The sequence below is a fragment of the Anabrus simplex genome, chromosome X (assembly GCF_040414725.1).
Source record: "Anabrus simplex isolate iqAnaSimp1 chromosome X, ASM4041472v1, whole genome shotgun sequence".
NCBI classification, from domain to species: domain Eukaryota; kingdom Metazoa; phylum Arthropoda; class Insecta; order Orthoptera; family Tettigoniidae; genus Anabrus; species Anabrus simplex.
Window position 1 is genome coordinate 222,230,108 of NC_090279.1, and position 18,219 is coordinate 222,248,326.

General features: G+C 44.9%; 1 protein-coding gene across 5 annotated transcripts in view; it reads left to right on the top strand.

Annotated features, from left to right (window-relative positions):
* The window catches only part of holn1 (CD2 antigen cytoplasmic tail-binding protein 2 homolog holn1), a 42,593-nt gene that overhangs the window by 12,574 nt on the left and 11,800 nt on the right, over positions 1 to 18,219 (top strand). For all 5 annotated transcript variants that reach the window (XM_067159290.2, XM_067159286.2, XM_067159287.2 and 2 more), the window contains exon 5: positions 17,224 to 17,402. In XM_067159290.2, coding sequence (XP_067015391.1) covers positions 17,224 to 17,402 — 179 coding nt within the window. The remainder of the gene's footprint in view (positions 1 to 17,223; positions 17,403 to 18,219) is intronic.

Sequence of the window (18,219 nt, forward strand, 5' to 3'; positions counted from 1 at the left end):
CCCTCGTGTGCTAGGGTGGGCTCATCAGTTGGTACCTAGCACACCTACCAATACGCTGGCTAGTGCATACCGTGGAGGCCACTGCGCAGGCCAACTGGAGCCACCGGCAGTGCCAATGCACTAAGAGACTGTCTCATCACTAAAAATTGATGCCTGCTTGGCCATCAGATGATATAGATGTTGATTCCCATAGGGAATCTGAAATATTTGTCCTGAATGAGCAAATTTATAATACCAATATAAATGGTCCGTTATTGGACATTATAAATTTTCCAGCTAGCTCATTCTTGGTTGCCAGCGTTTCGCTCTCGTGTGCTAGGGTGGGCTCATCAGTTGGTACCTAGCACACCTACCAATACGCTGGCTAGTGCATACCGTGGAGGCCACTGCGCAGGCCAACTGGAGCCACCGGCAGTGCCAATGCACTAAGAGACTGTCTCATCACTAAAAATTGATGCCTGCTTGGCCATCAGATGATATAGATGTTGATTCCCATAGGGAATCTGAAATATTTGTCCTGAATGAGCAAATTTATAATACCAATATAAATGGTCCGTTATTGGACATTATAAATTTTCCAGCTAGCTAATTCTTGGTTGCCAGCGTTTCGCCCTCGTGTGCTAGGGTGGGCTCATCAGTTGGTACCTAGCACACCCACCAATACGCTGACTAGTGCATACCGTGGAGGCCACTGCGTAGGCTAACTGGAGCCAAAGGCAGTGCCAATGCACTAAGAGACTGTCTCATCACTAAAAATTGATGCCTGCTTGGCCATCAGATGATATAGATGTTGATTCCCATAGGGAATCTGAAATATTTGTCCTGAATGAGCAAATTTATAATACCAATATAAAGGGTCCGTTATTGGACATTATAAATTTTCCAGCTAGCTCATTCTTGGTTGCCAGCGTTTCGCCCTCGTGTGCTAGGGTGGGCTCATCAGTTGGTACCTAGCACACCTACCAATACGCTGGCTGCTGCATACCGTTGACGCCACTGCGCAGGCCAACTGGAGCCACCGGCAGTGCCAATGCACTAAGAGACGGTCTCATCACTAAAAATTGATGCCTGCTTGGCCATCAGATGATATAGATGTTGATTCCCATAGGGAATCTGAAATATTTGTCCTGAATGAGCAAATTTATAATACCAATATAAATGGTCCGTTATTGGACGTTATAAATTTTCCAGCTAGCTCATTCTTGGTTGCCAGCGTTTCGCCCTCGTGTGCTAGGGTGAGCTCATCAGTTGGTACCTAGCACACCTACCAATACACTGGCTAGTGCATACCGTGGAGGCCACTGCGCAGGCCAACTGGAGCCACCGGCAGTGCCAATGCACTAAGAGACTGTCTCATCACTAAAAATTGATGCCTGCTTGGCCATCAGATGATATAGATGTAGATTCCCATAGGGAATCTGAAATATTTGTCCTGAATGAGCAAATTTATAATACCAATATAAATGGTCCGTTATTGGACATTATAAATTTTCCAGCTAGCTCATTCTTGGTTGCCAGGGTTTCGCCCTCGTGTGCTAGGGTGGGCTCATCAGTTGGTACCTAGCACACCTACCAATACGCTGGCTAGTGCATACCGTGGAGGCCACTGCGCAGGCCAACTGGAGCCACCGGCAGTGCCAATGCACTAAGAGACTGTCTCATCACTAAAAATTGATGCCTGCTTGGCCATCAGATGATATAGATGTTGATTCCCATAGGGAATCTGAAATATTTGTCCTGAATGAGCAAATTTATAATACCAATATAAATGGTCCGTTATTGGACATTATAAATTTTCCAGCTAGCTCATTCTTGGTTGCCAGCGTTTCGCCCTCGTGTGCTAGGGTGGGCTCATCAGTTGGTACCTAGCACACCTACCAATACGCTGGCTAGTGCATACCGTGGAGGCCACTGCGCAGGCCAACTGGAGCCACCGGCAGTGCCAATGCACTAAGAGACTGTCTCATCACTAAAAATTGATGCCTGCCTGGCCATCAGATGATATAGATGTTGATTCCCATAGGGAATCTGAAATATTTGTCCTGAATGAGCAAATTAATAATACCAATATAAATGGTCCGTTATTGGACATTATAAATTTTCCAGCTAGCTCATTCTTGGTTGCCAGCGTTTCGCCCTCGTGTGCTAGGGTGGGCTCATCAGTTGGTACCTAGCACACCTACCAATACGCTGGCTGGTGCATACCATGGAGGCCACTGCGCAGGCCAACTGGAGCCACCGGCAGTGCCAATGCACTAAGAGACTGTCTCATCACTAAAAATTGATGCCTGCTTGGCCATCAGATGATATAGATGTTGATTCCCATAGGGAATCTGAAATATTTGTCCTGAATGAGCAAATTTATAATACCATTATAAATGGTCCGTTATTGGACATTATAAATTTTCCAGCTAGCTCATTCTTGGTTGCCAGCGTTTCGCCCACGTGTGCTAGGGTGGGCTCATCAGTTGGTACCTAGCACACCCACCAATACGCTGACTAGTGCATACCGTGGAGGCCACTGCGTAGGCTAACTGGAGCCAAAGGCAGTGCCAATGCACTAAGAGACTGTCTCATCACTAAAAATTGATGCCTGCTTGGCCATCAGATGATATAGATGTTGATTCCCATAGGGAATCTGAAATATTTGTCCTGAATGATCAAATTTATAATACCAATATAAAGGGTCCGTTATTGGACATTATAAATTTTCCAGCTAGCTCATTCTTGGTTGCCAGGGTTTCGCCCTCGTGTGCTAGGGTGGGCTCATCAGTTGGTACCTAGCACACCTACCAATACGCTGGCTAGTGCATACCGTGGAGGCCACTGCGCAGGCCAACTGGAGCCACCGGCAGTGCCAATGCACTAAGAGACTGTCTCATCACTAAAAATTGATGCCTGCTTGGCCATCAGATGATATAGATGTTGATTCCCATAGGGAATCTGAAATATTTGTCCTGAATGAGCAAATTTATAATACCAATATAAATGGTCCGTTATTGGACATTATAAATTTTCCAGCTAGCTCATTCTTGGTTGCCAGCGTTTCGCTCTCGTGTGCTAGGGTGGGCTCATCAGTTGGTACCTAGCACACCTACCAATACGCTGGCTAGTGCATACCGTGGAGGCCACTGCGCAGGCCAACTGGAGCCACCGGCAGTGCCAATGCACTAAGAGACTGTCTCATCACTAAAAATTGATGCCTGCTTGGCCATCAGATGATATAGATGTAGATTCCCATAGGGAATCTGAAATATTTGTCCTGAATGAGCAAATTTATAATACCAATATAAATGGTCCGTTATTGGGCATTAAAAATTTTCCAGCTAGCTCATTCTTGGTTGCCAGCGTTTCGCCCTCGTGTGCTAGGGTGAGCTCATCAGTTGGTACCTAGCACACCTACCAATACGCTGGCTAGTGCATACCGTGGAGGCCACTGCGCAGGCCAACTGGAGCCACCGGCAGTGCCAATGCACTAAGAGACTGTCTCATCACTAAAAATTGATGCCTGCTTGGCCATCAGATGATATAGATGTTGATTCCCATAGGGAATCTGAAATATTTGTCCTGAATGAGCAAATTTATAATACCAATATAAATGGTCCGTTATTGGACATTATAAATTTTCCAGCTAGCTAATTCTTGGTTGCCAGCGTTTCGCCCTCGTGTGCTAGGGTGGGCTCATCAGTTGGTACCTAGCACACCCACCAATACGCTGACTAGTGCATACCGTGGAGGCCACTGCGTAGGCTAACTGGAGCCAAAGGCAGTGCCAATGCACTAAGAGACTGTCTCATCACTAAAAATTGATGCCTGCTTGGCCATCAGATGATATAGATGTTGATTCCCATAGGGAATCTGAAATATTTGTCCTGAATGAGCAAATTTATAATACCAATATAAAGGGTCCGTTATTGGACATTATAAATTTTCCAGCTAGCTCATTCTTGGTTGCCAGGGTTTCGCCCTCGTGTGCTAGGGTGGGCTCATCAGTTGGTACCTAGCACACCTACCAATACGCTGGCTAGTGCATACCGTGGAGGCCACTGCGCAGGCCAACTGGAGCCACCGGCAGTGCCAATGCACTAAGAGACTGTCTCATCACTAAAAATTGATGCCTGCTTGGCCATCAGATGATATAGATGTTGATTCCCATAGGGAATCTGAAATATTTGTCCTGAATGAGCAAATTTATAATACCAATATAAATGGTCCGTTATTGGACATTATAAATTTTCCAGCTAGCTCATTCTTGGTTGCCAGCGTTTCGCTCTCGTGTGCTAGGGTGGGCTCATCAGTTGGTACCTAGCACACCTACCAATACGCTGGCTAGTGCATACCGTGGAGGCCACTGCGCAGGCCAACTGGAGCCACCGGCAGTGCCAATGCACTAAGAGACTGTCTCATCACTAAAAATTGATGCCTGCTTGGCCATCAGATGATATAGATGTTGATTCCCATAGGGAATCTGAAATATTTGTCCTGAATGAGCAAATTTATAATACCAATATAAATGGTCCGTTATTGGACATTATAAATTTTCCAGCTAGCTCATTCTTGGTTGCCAGCGTTTCGCCCTCGTGTGCTAGGGTGGGCTCGTCAGTTGGTACCTAGCACACCTACCAATACGCTGGCTAGTGCATACCGTGGAGGCCACTGCGCAGGCCAACTGGAGCCACCGGCAGTGCCAATGCACTAAGAGACTGTCTCATCACTAAAAATTGATGCCTGCTTGGCCATCAGATGATATAGATGTTGATTCCCATAGGGAATCTGAAATATTTGTCCTGAATGAGCAAATTTATAATACCAATATAAATGGTCCGTTATTGGACATTATAAATTTTCCAGCTAGCTAATTCTTGGTTGCCAGCGTTTCGCCCTCGTGTGCTAGGGTGGGCTCATCAGTTGGTACCTAGCACACCCACCAATACGCTGACTAGTGCATACCGTGGAGGCCACTGCGTAGGCTAACTGGAGCCAAAGGCAGTGCCAATGCACTAAGAGACTGTCTCATCACTAAAAATTGATGCCTGCTTGGCCATCAGATGATATAGATGTTGATTCCCATAGGGAATCTGAAATATTTGTCCTGAATGAGCAAATTTATAATACCAATATAAAGGGTCCGTTATTGGACATTATAAATTTTCCAGCTAGCTCATTCTTGGTTGCCAGGGTTTCGCCCTCGTGTGCTAGGGTGGGCTCATCAGTTGGTACCTAGCACACCTACCAATACGCTGGCTAGTGCATACCGTGGAGGCCACTGCGCAGGCCAACTGGAGCCACCGGCAGTGCCAATGCACTAAGAGACTGTCTCATCACTAAAAATTGATGCCTGCTTGGCCATCAGATGATATAGATGTTGATTCCCATAGGGAATCTGAAATATTTGTCCTGAATGAGCAAATTTATAATACCAATATAAATGGTCCGTTATTGGACATTATAAATTTTCCAGCTAGCTCATTCTTGGTTGCCAGCGTTTCGCTCTCGTGTGCTAGGGTGGGCTCATCAGTTGGTACCTAGCACACCTACCAATACGCTGGCTAGTGCATACCGTGGAGGCCACTGCGCAGGCCAACTGGAGCCACCGGCAGTGCCAATGCACTAAGAGACTGTCTCATCACTAAAAATTGATGCCTGCTTGGCCATCAGATGATATAGATGTTGATTCCCATAGGGAATCTGAAATATTTGTCCTGAATGAGCAAATTTATAATACCAATATAAATGGTCCGTTATTGGACATTATAAATTTTCCAGCTAGCTAATTCTTGGTTGCCAGCGTTTCGCCCTCGTGTGCTAGGGTGGGCTCATCAGTTGGTACCTAGCACACCCACCAATACGCTGACTAGTGCATACCGTGGAGGCCACTGCGTAGGCTAACTGGAGCCAAAGGCAGTGCCAATGCACTAAGAGACTGTCTCATCACTAAAAATTGATGCCTGCTTGGCCATCAGATGATATAGATGTTGATTCCCATAGGGAATCTGAAATATTTGTCCTGAATGAGCAAATTTATAATACCAATATAAAGGGTCCGTTATTGGACATTATAAATTTTCCAGCTAGCTCATTCTTGGTTGCCAGGGTTTCGCCCTCGTGTGCTAGGGTGGGCTCATCAGTTGGTACCTAGCACACCTACCAATACGCTGGCTAGTGCATACCGTGGAGGCCACTGCGCAGGCCAACTGGAGCCACCGGCAGTGCCAATGCACTAAGAGACTGTCTCATCACTAAAAATTGATGCCTGCTTGGCCATCAGATGATATAGATGTTGATTCCCATAGGGAATCTGAAATATTTGTCCTGAATGAGCAAATTTATAATACCAATATAAATGGTCCGTTATTGGACATTATAAATTTTCCAGCTAGCTCATTCTTGGTTGCCAGCGTTTCGCTCTCGTGTGCTAGGGTGGGCTCATCAGTTGGTACCTAGCACACCTACCAATACGCTGGCTAGTGCATACCGTGGAGGCCACTGCGCAGGCCAACTGGAGCCACCGGCAGTGCCAATGCACTAAGAGACTGTCTCATCACTAAAAATTGATGCCTGCTTGGCCATCAGATGATATAGATGTTGATTCCCATAGGGAATCTGAAATATTTGTCCTGAATGAGCAAATTTATAATACCAATATAAATGGTCCGTTATTGGACATTATAAATTTTCCAGCTAGCTCATTCTTGGTTGCCAGCGTTTCGCCCTCGTGTGCTAGGGTGGGCTCGTCAGTTGGTACCTAGCACACCTACCAATGAGCTGGCTAGTGCATACCGTGGAGGCCACTGCGCAGGCCAACTGGAGCCACCGGCAGTGCCAATGCACTAAGAGACTGTCTCATCACTAAAAATTGATGCCTGCTTGGCCATCAGATGATATAGATGTTGATTCCCATAGGGAATCTGAAATATTTGTCCTGAATGAGCAAATTTATAATACCAATATAAATGGTCCGTTATTGGACATTATAAATTTTCCAGCTAGCTAATTCTTGGTTGCCAGCGTTTCGCCCTCGTGTGCTAGGGTGGGCTCATCAGTTGGTACCTAGCACACCCACCAATACGCTGACTAGTGCATACCGTGGAGGCCACTGCGTAGGCTAACTGGAGCCAAAGGCAGTGCCAATGCACTAAGAGACTGTCTCATCACTAAAAATTGATGCCTGCTTGGCCATCAGATGATATAGATGTTGATTCCCATAGGGAATCTGAAATATTTGTCCTGAATGAGCAAATTTATAATACCAATATAAAGGGTCCGTTATTGGACATTATAAATTTTCCAGCTAGCTCATTCTTGGTTGCCAGGGTTTCGCCCTCGTGTGCTAGGGTGGGCTCATCAGTTGGTACCTAGCACACCTACCAATACGCTGGCTAGTGCATACCGTGGAGGCCACTGCGCAGGCCAACTGGAGCCACCGGCAGTGCCAATGCACTAAGAGACTGTCTCATCACTAAAAATTGATGCCTGCTTGGCCATCAGATGATATAGATGTTGATTCCCATAGGGAATCTGAAATATTTGTCCTGAATGAGCAAATTTATAATACCAATATAAATGGTCCGTTATTGGACATTATAAATTTTCCAGCTAGCTCATTCTTGGTTGCCAGCGTTTCGCTCTCGTGTGCTAGGGTGGGCTCATCAGTTGGTACCTAGCACACCTACCAATACGCTGGCTAGTGCATACCGTGGAGGCCACTGCGCAGGCCAACTGGAGCCACCGGCAGTGCCAATGCACTAAGAGACTGTCTCATCACTAAAAATTGATGCCTGCTTGGCCATCAGATGATATAGATGTTGATTCCCATAGGGAATCTGAAATATTTGTCCTGAATGAGCAAATTTATAATACCAATATAAATGGTCCGTTATTGGACATTATAAATTTTCCAGCTAGCTCATTCTTGGTTGCCAGCGTTTCGCCCTCGTGTGCTAGGGTGGGCTCGTCAGTTGGTACCTAGCACACCTACCAATACGCTGGCTAGTGCATACCGTGGAGGCCACTGCGCAGGCCAACTGGAGCCACCGGCAGTGCCAATGCACTAAGAGACTGTCTCATCACTAAAAATTGATGCCTGCTTGGCCATCAGATGATATAGATGTTGATTCCCATAGGGAATCTGAAATATTTGTCCTGAATGAGCAAATTTATAATACCAATATAAATGGTCCGTTATTGGACATTATAAATTTTCCAGCTAGCTCATTCTTGGTTGCCAGCGTTTCGCCCTCGTGTGCTAGGGTGGGCTCGTCAGTTGGTACCTAGCACACCTACCAATACGCTGGCTAGTGCATACCGTGGAGGCCACTGCGCAGGCCAACTGGAGCCACCGGCAGTGCCAATGCACTAAGAGACTGTCTCATCACTAAAAATTGATGCCTGCTTGGCCATCAGATGATATAGATGTTGATTCCCATAGGGAATCTGAAATATTTGTCCTGAATGAGCAAATTTATAATACCAATATAAATGGTCCGTTATTGGACATTATAAATTTTCCAGCTAGCTCATTCTTGGTTGCCAGCGTTTCGCTCTCGTGTGCTAGGGTGGGCTCATCAGTTGGTACCTAGCACACCTACCAATACGCTGGCTAGTGCATACCGTGGAGGCCACTGCGCAGGCCAACTGGAGCCACCGGCAGTGCCAATGCACTAAGAGACTGTCTCATCACTAAAAATTGATGCCTGCTTGGCCATCAGATGATATAGATGTTGATTCCCATAGGGAATCTGAAATATTTGTCCTGAATGAGCAAATTTATAATACCAATATAAATGGTCCGTTATTGGACATTATAAATTTTCCAGCTAGCTCATTCTTGGTTGCCAGCGTTTCGCCCTCGTGTGCTAGGGTGGGCTCGTCAGTTGGTACCTAGCACACCTACCAATACGCTGGCTAGTGCATACCGTGGAGGCCACTGCGCAGGCCAACTGGAGCCACCGGCAGTGCCAATGCACTAAGAGACTGTCTCATCACTAAAAATTGATGCCTGCTTGGCCATCAGATGATATAGATGTTGATTCCCATAGGGAATCTGAAATATTTGTCCTGAATGAGCAAATTTATAATACCAATATAAATGGTCCGTTATTGGACATTATAAATTTTCCAGCTAGCTAATTCTTGGTTGCCAGCGTTTCGCCCTCGTGTGCTAGGGTGGGCTCATCAGTTGGTACCTAGCACACCCACCAATACGCTGACTAGTGCATACCGTGGAGGCCACTGCGTAGGCTAACTGGAGCCAAAGGCAGTGCCAATGCACTAAGAGACTGTCTCATCACTAAAAATTGATGCCTGCTTGGCCATCAGATGATATAGATGTTGATTCCCATAGGGAATCTGAAATATTTGTCCTGAATGAGCAAATTTATAATACCAATATAAAGGGTCCGTTATTGGACATTATAAATTTTCCAGCTAGCTCATTCTTGGTTGCCAGGGTTTCGCCCTCGTGTGCTAGGGTGGGCTCATCAGTTGGTACCTAGCACACCTACCAATACGCTGGCTAGTGCATACCGTGGAGGCCACTGCGCAGGCCAACTGGAGCCACCGGCAGTGCCAATGCACTAAGAGACTGTCTCATCACTAAAAATTGATGCCTGCTTGGCCATCAGATGATATAGATGTTGATTCCCATAGGGAATCTGAAATATTTGTCCTGAATGAGCAAATTTATAATACCAATATAAATGGTCCGTTATTGGACATTATAAATTTTCCAGCTAGCTCATTCTTGGTTGCCAGCGTTTCGCTCTCGTGTGCTAGGGTGGGCTCATCAGTTGGTACCTAGCACACCTACCAATACGCTGGCTAGTGCATACCGTGGAGGCCACTGCGCAGGCCAACTGGAGCCACCGGCAGTGCCAATGCACTAAGAGACTGTCTCATCACTAAAAATTGATGCCTGCTTGGCCATCAGATGATATAGATGTTGATTCCCATAGGGAATCTGAAATATTTGTCCTGAATGAGCAAATTTATAATACCAATATAAATGGTCCGTTATTGGACATTATAAATTTTCCAGCTAGCTAATTCTTGGTTGCCAGCGTTTCGCCCTCGTGTGCTAGGGTGGGCTCATCAGTTGGTACCTAGCACACCCACCAATACGCTGACTAGTGCATACCGTGGAGGCCACTGCGTAGGCTAACTGGAGCCAAAGGCAGTGCCAATGCACTAAGAGACTGTCTCATCACTAAAAATTGATGCCTGCTTGGCCATCAGATGATATAGATGTTGATTCCCATAGGGAATCTGAAATATTTGTCCTGAATGAGCAAATTTATAATACCAATATAAAGGGTCCGTTATTGGACATTATAAATTTTCCAGCTAGCTCATTCTTGGTTGCCAGGGTTTCGCCCTCGTGTGCTAGGGTGGGCTCATCAGTTGGTACCTAGCACACCTACCAATACGCTGGCTAGTGCATACCGTGGAGGCCACTGCGCAGGCCAACTGGAGCCACCGGCAGTGCCAATGCACTAAGAGACTGTCTCATCACTAAAAATTGATGCCTGCTTGGCCATCAGATGATATAGATGTTGATTCCCATAGGGAATCTGAAATATTTGTCCTGAATGAGCAAATTTATAATACCAATATAAATGGTCCGTTATTGGACATTATAAATTTTCCAGCTAGCTCATTCTTGGTTGCCAGCGTTTCGCTCTCGTGTGCTAGGGTGGGCTGATCAGTTGGTACCTAGCACACCTACCAATACGCTGGCTAGTGCATACCGTGGAGGCCACTGCGCAGGCCAACTGGAGCCACCGGCAGTGCCAATGCACTAAGAGACTGTCTCATCACTAAAAATTGATGCCTGCTTGGCCATCAGATGATATAGATGTTGATTCCCATAGGGAATCTGAAATATTTGTCCTGAATGAGCAAATTTATAATACCAATATAAATGGTCCGTTATTGGACATTATAAATTTTCCAGCTAGCTCATTCTTGGTTGCCAGCGTTTCGCCCTCGTGTGCTAGGGTGGGCTCGTCAGTTGGTACCTAGCACACCTACCAATACGCTGGCTAGTGCATACCGTGGAGGCCACTGCGCAGGCCAACTGGAGCCACCGGCAGTGCCAATGCACTAAGAGACTGTCTCATCACTAAAAATTGATGCCTGCTTGGCCATCAGATGATATAGATGTTGATTCCCATAGGGAATCTGAAATATTTGTCCTGAATGAGCAAATTTATAATACCAATATAAATGGTCCGTTATTGGACATTATAAATTTTCCAGCTAGCTAATTCTTGGTTGCCAGCGTTTCGCCCTCGTGTGCTAGGGTGGGCTCATCAGTTGGTACATAGCACACCCACCAATACGCTGACTAGTGCATACCGTGGAGGCCACTGCGTAGGCTAACTGGAGCCAAAGGCAGTGCCAATGCACTAAGAGACTGTCTCATCACTAAAAATTGATGCCTGCTTGGCCATCAGATGATATAGATGTTGATTCCCATAGGGAATCTGAAATATTTGTCCTGAATGAGCAAATTTATAATACCAATATAAAGGGTCCGTTATTGGACATTATAAATTTTCCAGCTAGCTCATTCTTGGTTGCCAGGGTTTCGCCCTCGTGTGCTAGGGTGGGCTCATCAGTTGGTACCTAGCACACCTACCAATACGCTGGCTAGTGCATACCGTGGAGGCCACTGCGCAGGCCAACTGGAGCCACCGGCAGTGCCAATGCACTAAGAGACTGTCTCATCACTAAAAATTGATGCCTGCTTGGCCATCAGATGATATAGATGTTGATTCCCATAGGGAATCTGAAATATTTGTCCTGAATGAGCAAATTTATAATACCAACATAAATGGTCCGTTATTGGACATTATAAATTTTCCAGCTAGCTCATTCTTGGTTGCCAGCGTTTCGCTCTCGTGTGCTAGGGTGGGCTCATCAGTTGGTACCTAGCACACCTACCAATACGCTGGCTAGTGCATACCGTGGAGGCCACTGCGCAGGCCAACTGGAGCCACCGGCAGTGCCAATGCACTAAGAGACTGTCTCATCACTAAAAATTGATGCCTGCTTGGCCATCAGATGATATAGATGTTGATTCCCATAGGGAATCTGAAATATTTGTCCTGAATGAGCAAATTTATAATACCAATATAAATGGTCCGTTATTGGACATTATAAATTTTCCAGCTAGCTCATTCTTGGTTGCCAGCGTTTCGCCCTCGTGTGCTAGGGTGGGCTCGTCAGTTGGTACCTAGCACACCTACCAATACGCTGGCTAGTGCATACCGTGGAGGCCACTGCGCAGGCCAACTGGAGCCACCGGCAGTGCCAATGCACTAAGAGACTGTCTCATCACTAAAAATTGATGCCTGCTTGGCCATCAGATGATATAGATGTTGATTCCCATAGGGAATCTGAAATATTTGTCCTGAATGAGCAAATTTATAATACCAATATAAATGGTCCGTTATTGGACATTATAAATTTTCCAGCTAGCTCATTCTTGGTTGCCAGCGTTTCGCCCTCGTGTGCTAGGGTGGGCTCGTCAGTTGGTACCTAGCACACCTACCAATACGCTGGCTAGTGCATACCGTGGAGGCCACTGCGCAGGCCAACTGGAGCCACCGGCAGTGCCAATGCACTAAGAGACTGTCTCATCACTAAAAATTGATGCCTGCTTGGCCATCAGATGATATAGATGTTGATTCCCATAGGGAATCTGAAATATTTGTCCTGAATGAGCAAATTTATAATACCAATATAAATGGTCCGTTATTGGACATTATAAATTTTCCAGCTAGCTCATTCTTGGTTGCCAGCGTTTCGCTCTCGTGTGCTAGGGTGGGCTCATCAGTTGGTACCTAGCACACCTACCAATACGCTGGCTAGTGCATACCGTGGAGGCCACTGCGCAGGCCAACTGGAGCCACCGGCAGTGCCAATGCACTAAGAGACTGTCTGATCACTAAAAATTGATGCCTGCTTGGCCATCAGATGATATAGATGTTGATTCCCATAGGGAATCTGAAATATTTGTCCTGAATGAGCAAATTTATAATACCAATATAAATGGTCCGTTATTGGACATTATAAATTTTCCAGCTAGCTCATTCTTGGTTGCCAGCGTTTCGCTCTCGTGTGCTAGGGTGGGCTCATCAGTTGGTACCTAGCACACCTACCAATACGCTGGCTAGTGCATACCGTGGAGGCCACTGCGCAGGCCAACTGGAGCCACCGGTAGTGCCAATGCACTAAGAGACTGTCTCATCACTAAAAATTGATGCCTGCTTGGCCATCAGATGATATAGATGTTGATTCCCATAGGGAATCTGAAATATTTGTCCTGAATGAGCAAATTTATAATACCAATATAAATGGTCCGTTATTGGACATTATAAATTTTCCAGCTAACTCATTCTTGGTTGCCAGTGTTTCGCCCTCGTGTGCTAGGGTGGGCTCATCAGTTGGTACCTAGCACACCTACCAATAAGCTGGCTAGTGCATACCGTGGAGGCCACTGCGCAGGCCAACTGGAGCCACCGGCAGTGCCAATGCACTAAGAGACTGTCTCATCACTAAAAATTGATGCCTGCTTGGCCATCAGATGATATAGATGTTGATTCCCATAGGGAATCTGAAATATTTGTCCTGAATGAGCAAATTTATAATACCAATATAAATGGTCCGTTATTGGACATTATAAATTTTCCAGCTAGCTCATTCTTGGTTGCCAGCGTTTCGCCCTCGTGTGCTAGGGTGGGCTCATCAGTTGGTACCTAGCACACCTACCAATAAGCTGGCTAGTGCATACCGTGGAGGCCACTGCGTAGGCTAACTGACGAGCCCACCCTAGCACACGAGGGCGAAACGCTGGCAACCAAGAATGAGCTAGCTGGAAAATTTATAATGTCCAATAACGGACCATTTTTATTGGTATTATAAATTTGCTCATTCAGGACAAATATTTCAGATTCCCTATGGGAATCAACATCTATATCAACTGATGCAATACGACCGCGGCGCATAGGCCGCATAAAATGTAATACTGTACTCCAAAAAGATAATTATTCATGAGGGAAAATAAATTCACACAATATACGCTTACTAACAACATCCGGCACTAAAATGAGAATACAAGAATAAAAGAGGGTGAGGAAATAACAAATTACGGTACTTACAGTTAAGGGATGGCACAAGAGGAAACACTCCACTGATCTCAGACTCGGTCACTTTCTTGCCATGCGTCTTTCCCCGGAATAAACGAGACATGGTACACATAGAAAAACTAGAGACACTAACCAACACACAAATATCAATAAAACTACAGCTACAATAAACTATTAAACGCATAAAAAACTATACGTTATTGCACTAACTTATGCTGTGAACTACGCTATCTTAGAGAGATGAAGACTAGAAGTAACCATTTAAAAATCTCAAATTACTGATGAAAATGCTCAAGATCGCAAACAGTATCGGTAGGAAGAAAGTCAATTTACAAGCTATAATGTTCAGGTTATAGTAATCTAACCACTGCTTTCATCTGAACCATCGTTTGTGTCGTCATCTTCCCCGCTGCTGGCGTTACTATCCCACGTTACGTCATCTTCACTCCCAAATGGAAAATTCTAAATTCCCATGGAGGGGATTAGATATTTTTCACCAATAGACCATGTCAAAAATGTCAAAAACATATCAGATGTAAGGCTTTTCAGGCGTTTGCTCTATTAACCAGCGTTTCGTCTTAGGTCTGACACTAGACTCGTCAGAGTGGGATGTGTCAGACCCTACCCACTGACGCTGGGGTGTATGCAGGTGAACTTATCAGAAGCCCTTATAAGAGGCACAGTCTGATAACTGCATACGGGAGATAACTCTCCACAATGGAATTATTGCCCGCCTAGCAATTCCGAATGGAAAATTCTAAATTCCCGTGGAGGCAGCTGAGGGCGCAAACTTGTACGACGTCATCAGAGCTGCAGTATGAAGTGAAGGTCTCAACCGAATTTCGTTACGGGCTCTAATATGCAAGATTTATTTTTTCCATTTTCTTGGTCTCAAAAAGCCAAGTGGGGGGAGCGGGTCTAATACACGAGTAAATACAGTAATTTTGTTCTTTTAATATTTTGCACTTTGAAGTAGCTGTAAACAAGTGTCATAATACAAGAGATAGAAGAAGGCACTGTTGATTTATTTTAAGTTATTCTCTTGAAGATTTTGCTATATGGTCTCTGCAAAGGCTTTGTATATCCACAGCATAACAATATTTTGGAAAAATTACAGATATGGGTCTCCATTCTTAAGCAAACTTCTTACACTCTCGCATGTATGCTCTCAACATAGCCTATAGCAGTCTCAAGGAGTTATGTAATAAGCCAACGTTGTTCAGGGAATACTTTTACTATAAAAGGTCTAATGTTCAACAGCTGTAGCAGTTCAGCGTAGAGGAAACATGGCTTGATGGCATTACAGGAGTACCACACGATTGTACAGTCCTGCAGTATAGGCCTTGCAAACATGTTCACTGGGAGAGAGGTTGCACTTGCTGAACTCTGCAGAGAGCAGCGAACAACACCAGAGCTCATGCCAAACATACAGCGAGATGCAGATAATTCCAGTATACAGTAATTGGTCCGTTATTGGAAATTATTCATTTTCAAGCCAGTTGCCGAGTGTTTCGCCCCAGTGTGCTCATCATTCCTACCAAGATGCATGGCTAGTGCATGCAGTGGAGGCTACTTGGAGCCACCGACGGTGCCAATGCACTGTGAGTCACCTGGCCTGCCTGGCCATCAGATGATATCCTGTAGATATCATCGGTGGAAAATGTATATGTTTTACTGTCCAATAATACTGGAATTATGAATTCACTCATTTACGCCAAATGTTCCAAGTTCTCTATTGTGTTACACCCAAACGGTCATCACTTGCATGAAGTGAGACTCTGCTCTGATCGCTAAACACTTCTCCAGGTGACCCCTGCCTGACATGACAGGAGAGGTGCACAAAGGCACACCCCTGGGGCCACCCAAATTTGTTTGCTGCGGATCTTGCTTGCGATGCCGAACCCGGTCGAGGGTTGCGGGTGACAGTCGATAATATCGCCGCATCATGCTGTAGCTGTGCAGTAATCCATTCGTCCTGACCCTCTCAAACAGCTGATGACAGCAGGCTGGCTCACCTTGTGGAGGTCTTGTGGGTATGAGAAGCCGTCGGACAAATCACAGTGAAGAGGTTTGGAATTGAATCTAGTGATCAGGCATTGTATATCACCACTTGACATTCTGTTGGTGAGAACTTGGTCAGACCGTTGGACAATTATACGATAGTTTAATCCTGATGTAAACAAATAGGCGGAGCACCTTGGCTTTGCACATGGACATAGACGTAGTTGATTGGAGAAGTAACCGTTGCACTCACTCCACTGTATCTGAGCTCGAAGAAAAGTAGTACGTCGCATACATTTTATTTAAATTTATTAAATTTAGAGAGTTTGGAAAGAGTACGTTATCAAATTAAAATATGGTTGCCATATATGTTGGTATATATATATGTATCTTTCTTTTTATAAAATATTAAATAAAGGGAAATGAAGGCACAAGGCGTGATGTAATACAGGAAGTCTCCTCGTGGTGAGGGGAAGGCCCAAGCTGTACAGAGAGGAGATAAGGTGTTGCATCTCGCAGCAGCAGTGTCAGTATTCATAGTGAGAGAAAGGGAGCAAGAGGTAGGACCATTGCGTGAAGTGAAGCACAAAAAGGAAAACCGCTCAGAAGTGACCATAGGTGTGCATTGTGAATGTGTTCAATAAACTAAGTGAACAGAATCCAGGTTTAGTCGTTTATTCAGAAGTTCAGATCCTCGCACTGTTGTCGTATGCGATGAGCAGCCTTGTACGTCCGAACAAGAGATGTTGACGGGGTGGAGGTCTATACTTCACGCTCAACGAATCACAACGCTTTCTTTGGTGGAGGTGTGGACGTTCCTTGTTTACATCAGGATTAAACTCTCGTGAAAAGACATACAGTATAAGTACAGTATGAAATTAGTAACCTGTTGTTGAAGTGTACAAACTTTGAATGAGTGTTTTCTCAAGTGTTCACTTGACCTAGTTAAATTTAGCTGAAATAAATACTTATTACAATAAATACTGTGTGCGATGAGGGCGACTCACTGTATCTCGTCTTGTAATTCGAGGCACGGTGTTCCAGTGAGATGAACCATGATCTGTCTGTGCAGGAGGCAGCAAGACAATGTCTGCATCAGAGAGGTGGCGTCGCAAGAAGGCAGGTCTCGCAGATACCTCGGAGGAAAACCGGCAGCAGGTGACGGATCTGACGGAGCTGGCCAACACGGTGCTTACAAAGACGGGCAACATGGACATCTACCAGGAGACCTACGAGCAGATCGACTCCTTGGTGAGTTTTATCCCTCTAGTAGGGCACACGATTCATCTTAGTACTGTTTATGCTGGAAATTACCCTGCTGTAATAATTAGCTTCGGCTCAGTTTGTTCTTTGAAAATAAATAAAGGCTCAAGTGGAAATCATTTGTTCGGCAGAACTGAGCTATTTGCAGATCCGAACTGAATAATTGCTGGGGGCTATGAGGACATCCATTATCTCATGCATACAGACTGTAAGCCTCTGTGAATTAGCTAAGTGCCTCGTAATTATCTGCAGGCTCTTACACATCTTATATCTCTCGGTTAGCTGGCGATCACTATTATTGTTGATGATGGTGAGCACATGGTTAACGCTTACTATTGTCGTTGAATACAAAACTGTTCCAGTTTAAGGTTTTTCTTTGAAGTTTACATCTGATTTTCTGTAAAAGTTTAGTGCACGCACAGACTGTCTCTCTCTACAATCGATATGAAACAGCAGTCAGTTCATTAAAAGTTTTAGCGGATGTTTTACATACAGCGGCTTACTCATTAGTACAGTATTTACTAATTCCAACACTCTGTGAACACTGAAGGTTAGTTTCATTTTTAAAAATTGTAGTAGTGTCACTTCTGGGACGAAATGTGTACTGTACATGACTTTGTAACTGTATTCTTTATGGATAATAACTTGTAGTGAAAGGGTGCAGTCCTTCTCTTTTACTTAACATCAATAGCAGCTTATGACATCCGTTTCACACTTTCTTAATGTCCCATAAGCATAAGGAATAGGAAGATGTACTTGAAAATTTTAACATTTACTTATGCTAAATGCAGGTTCTACCCTAATG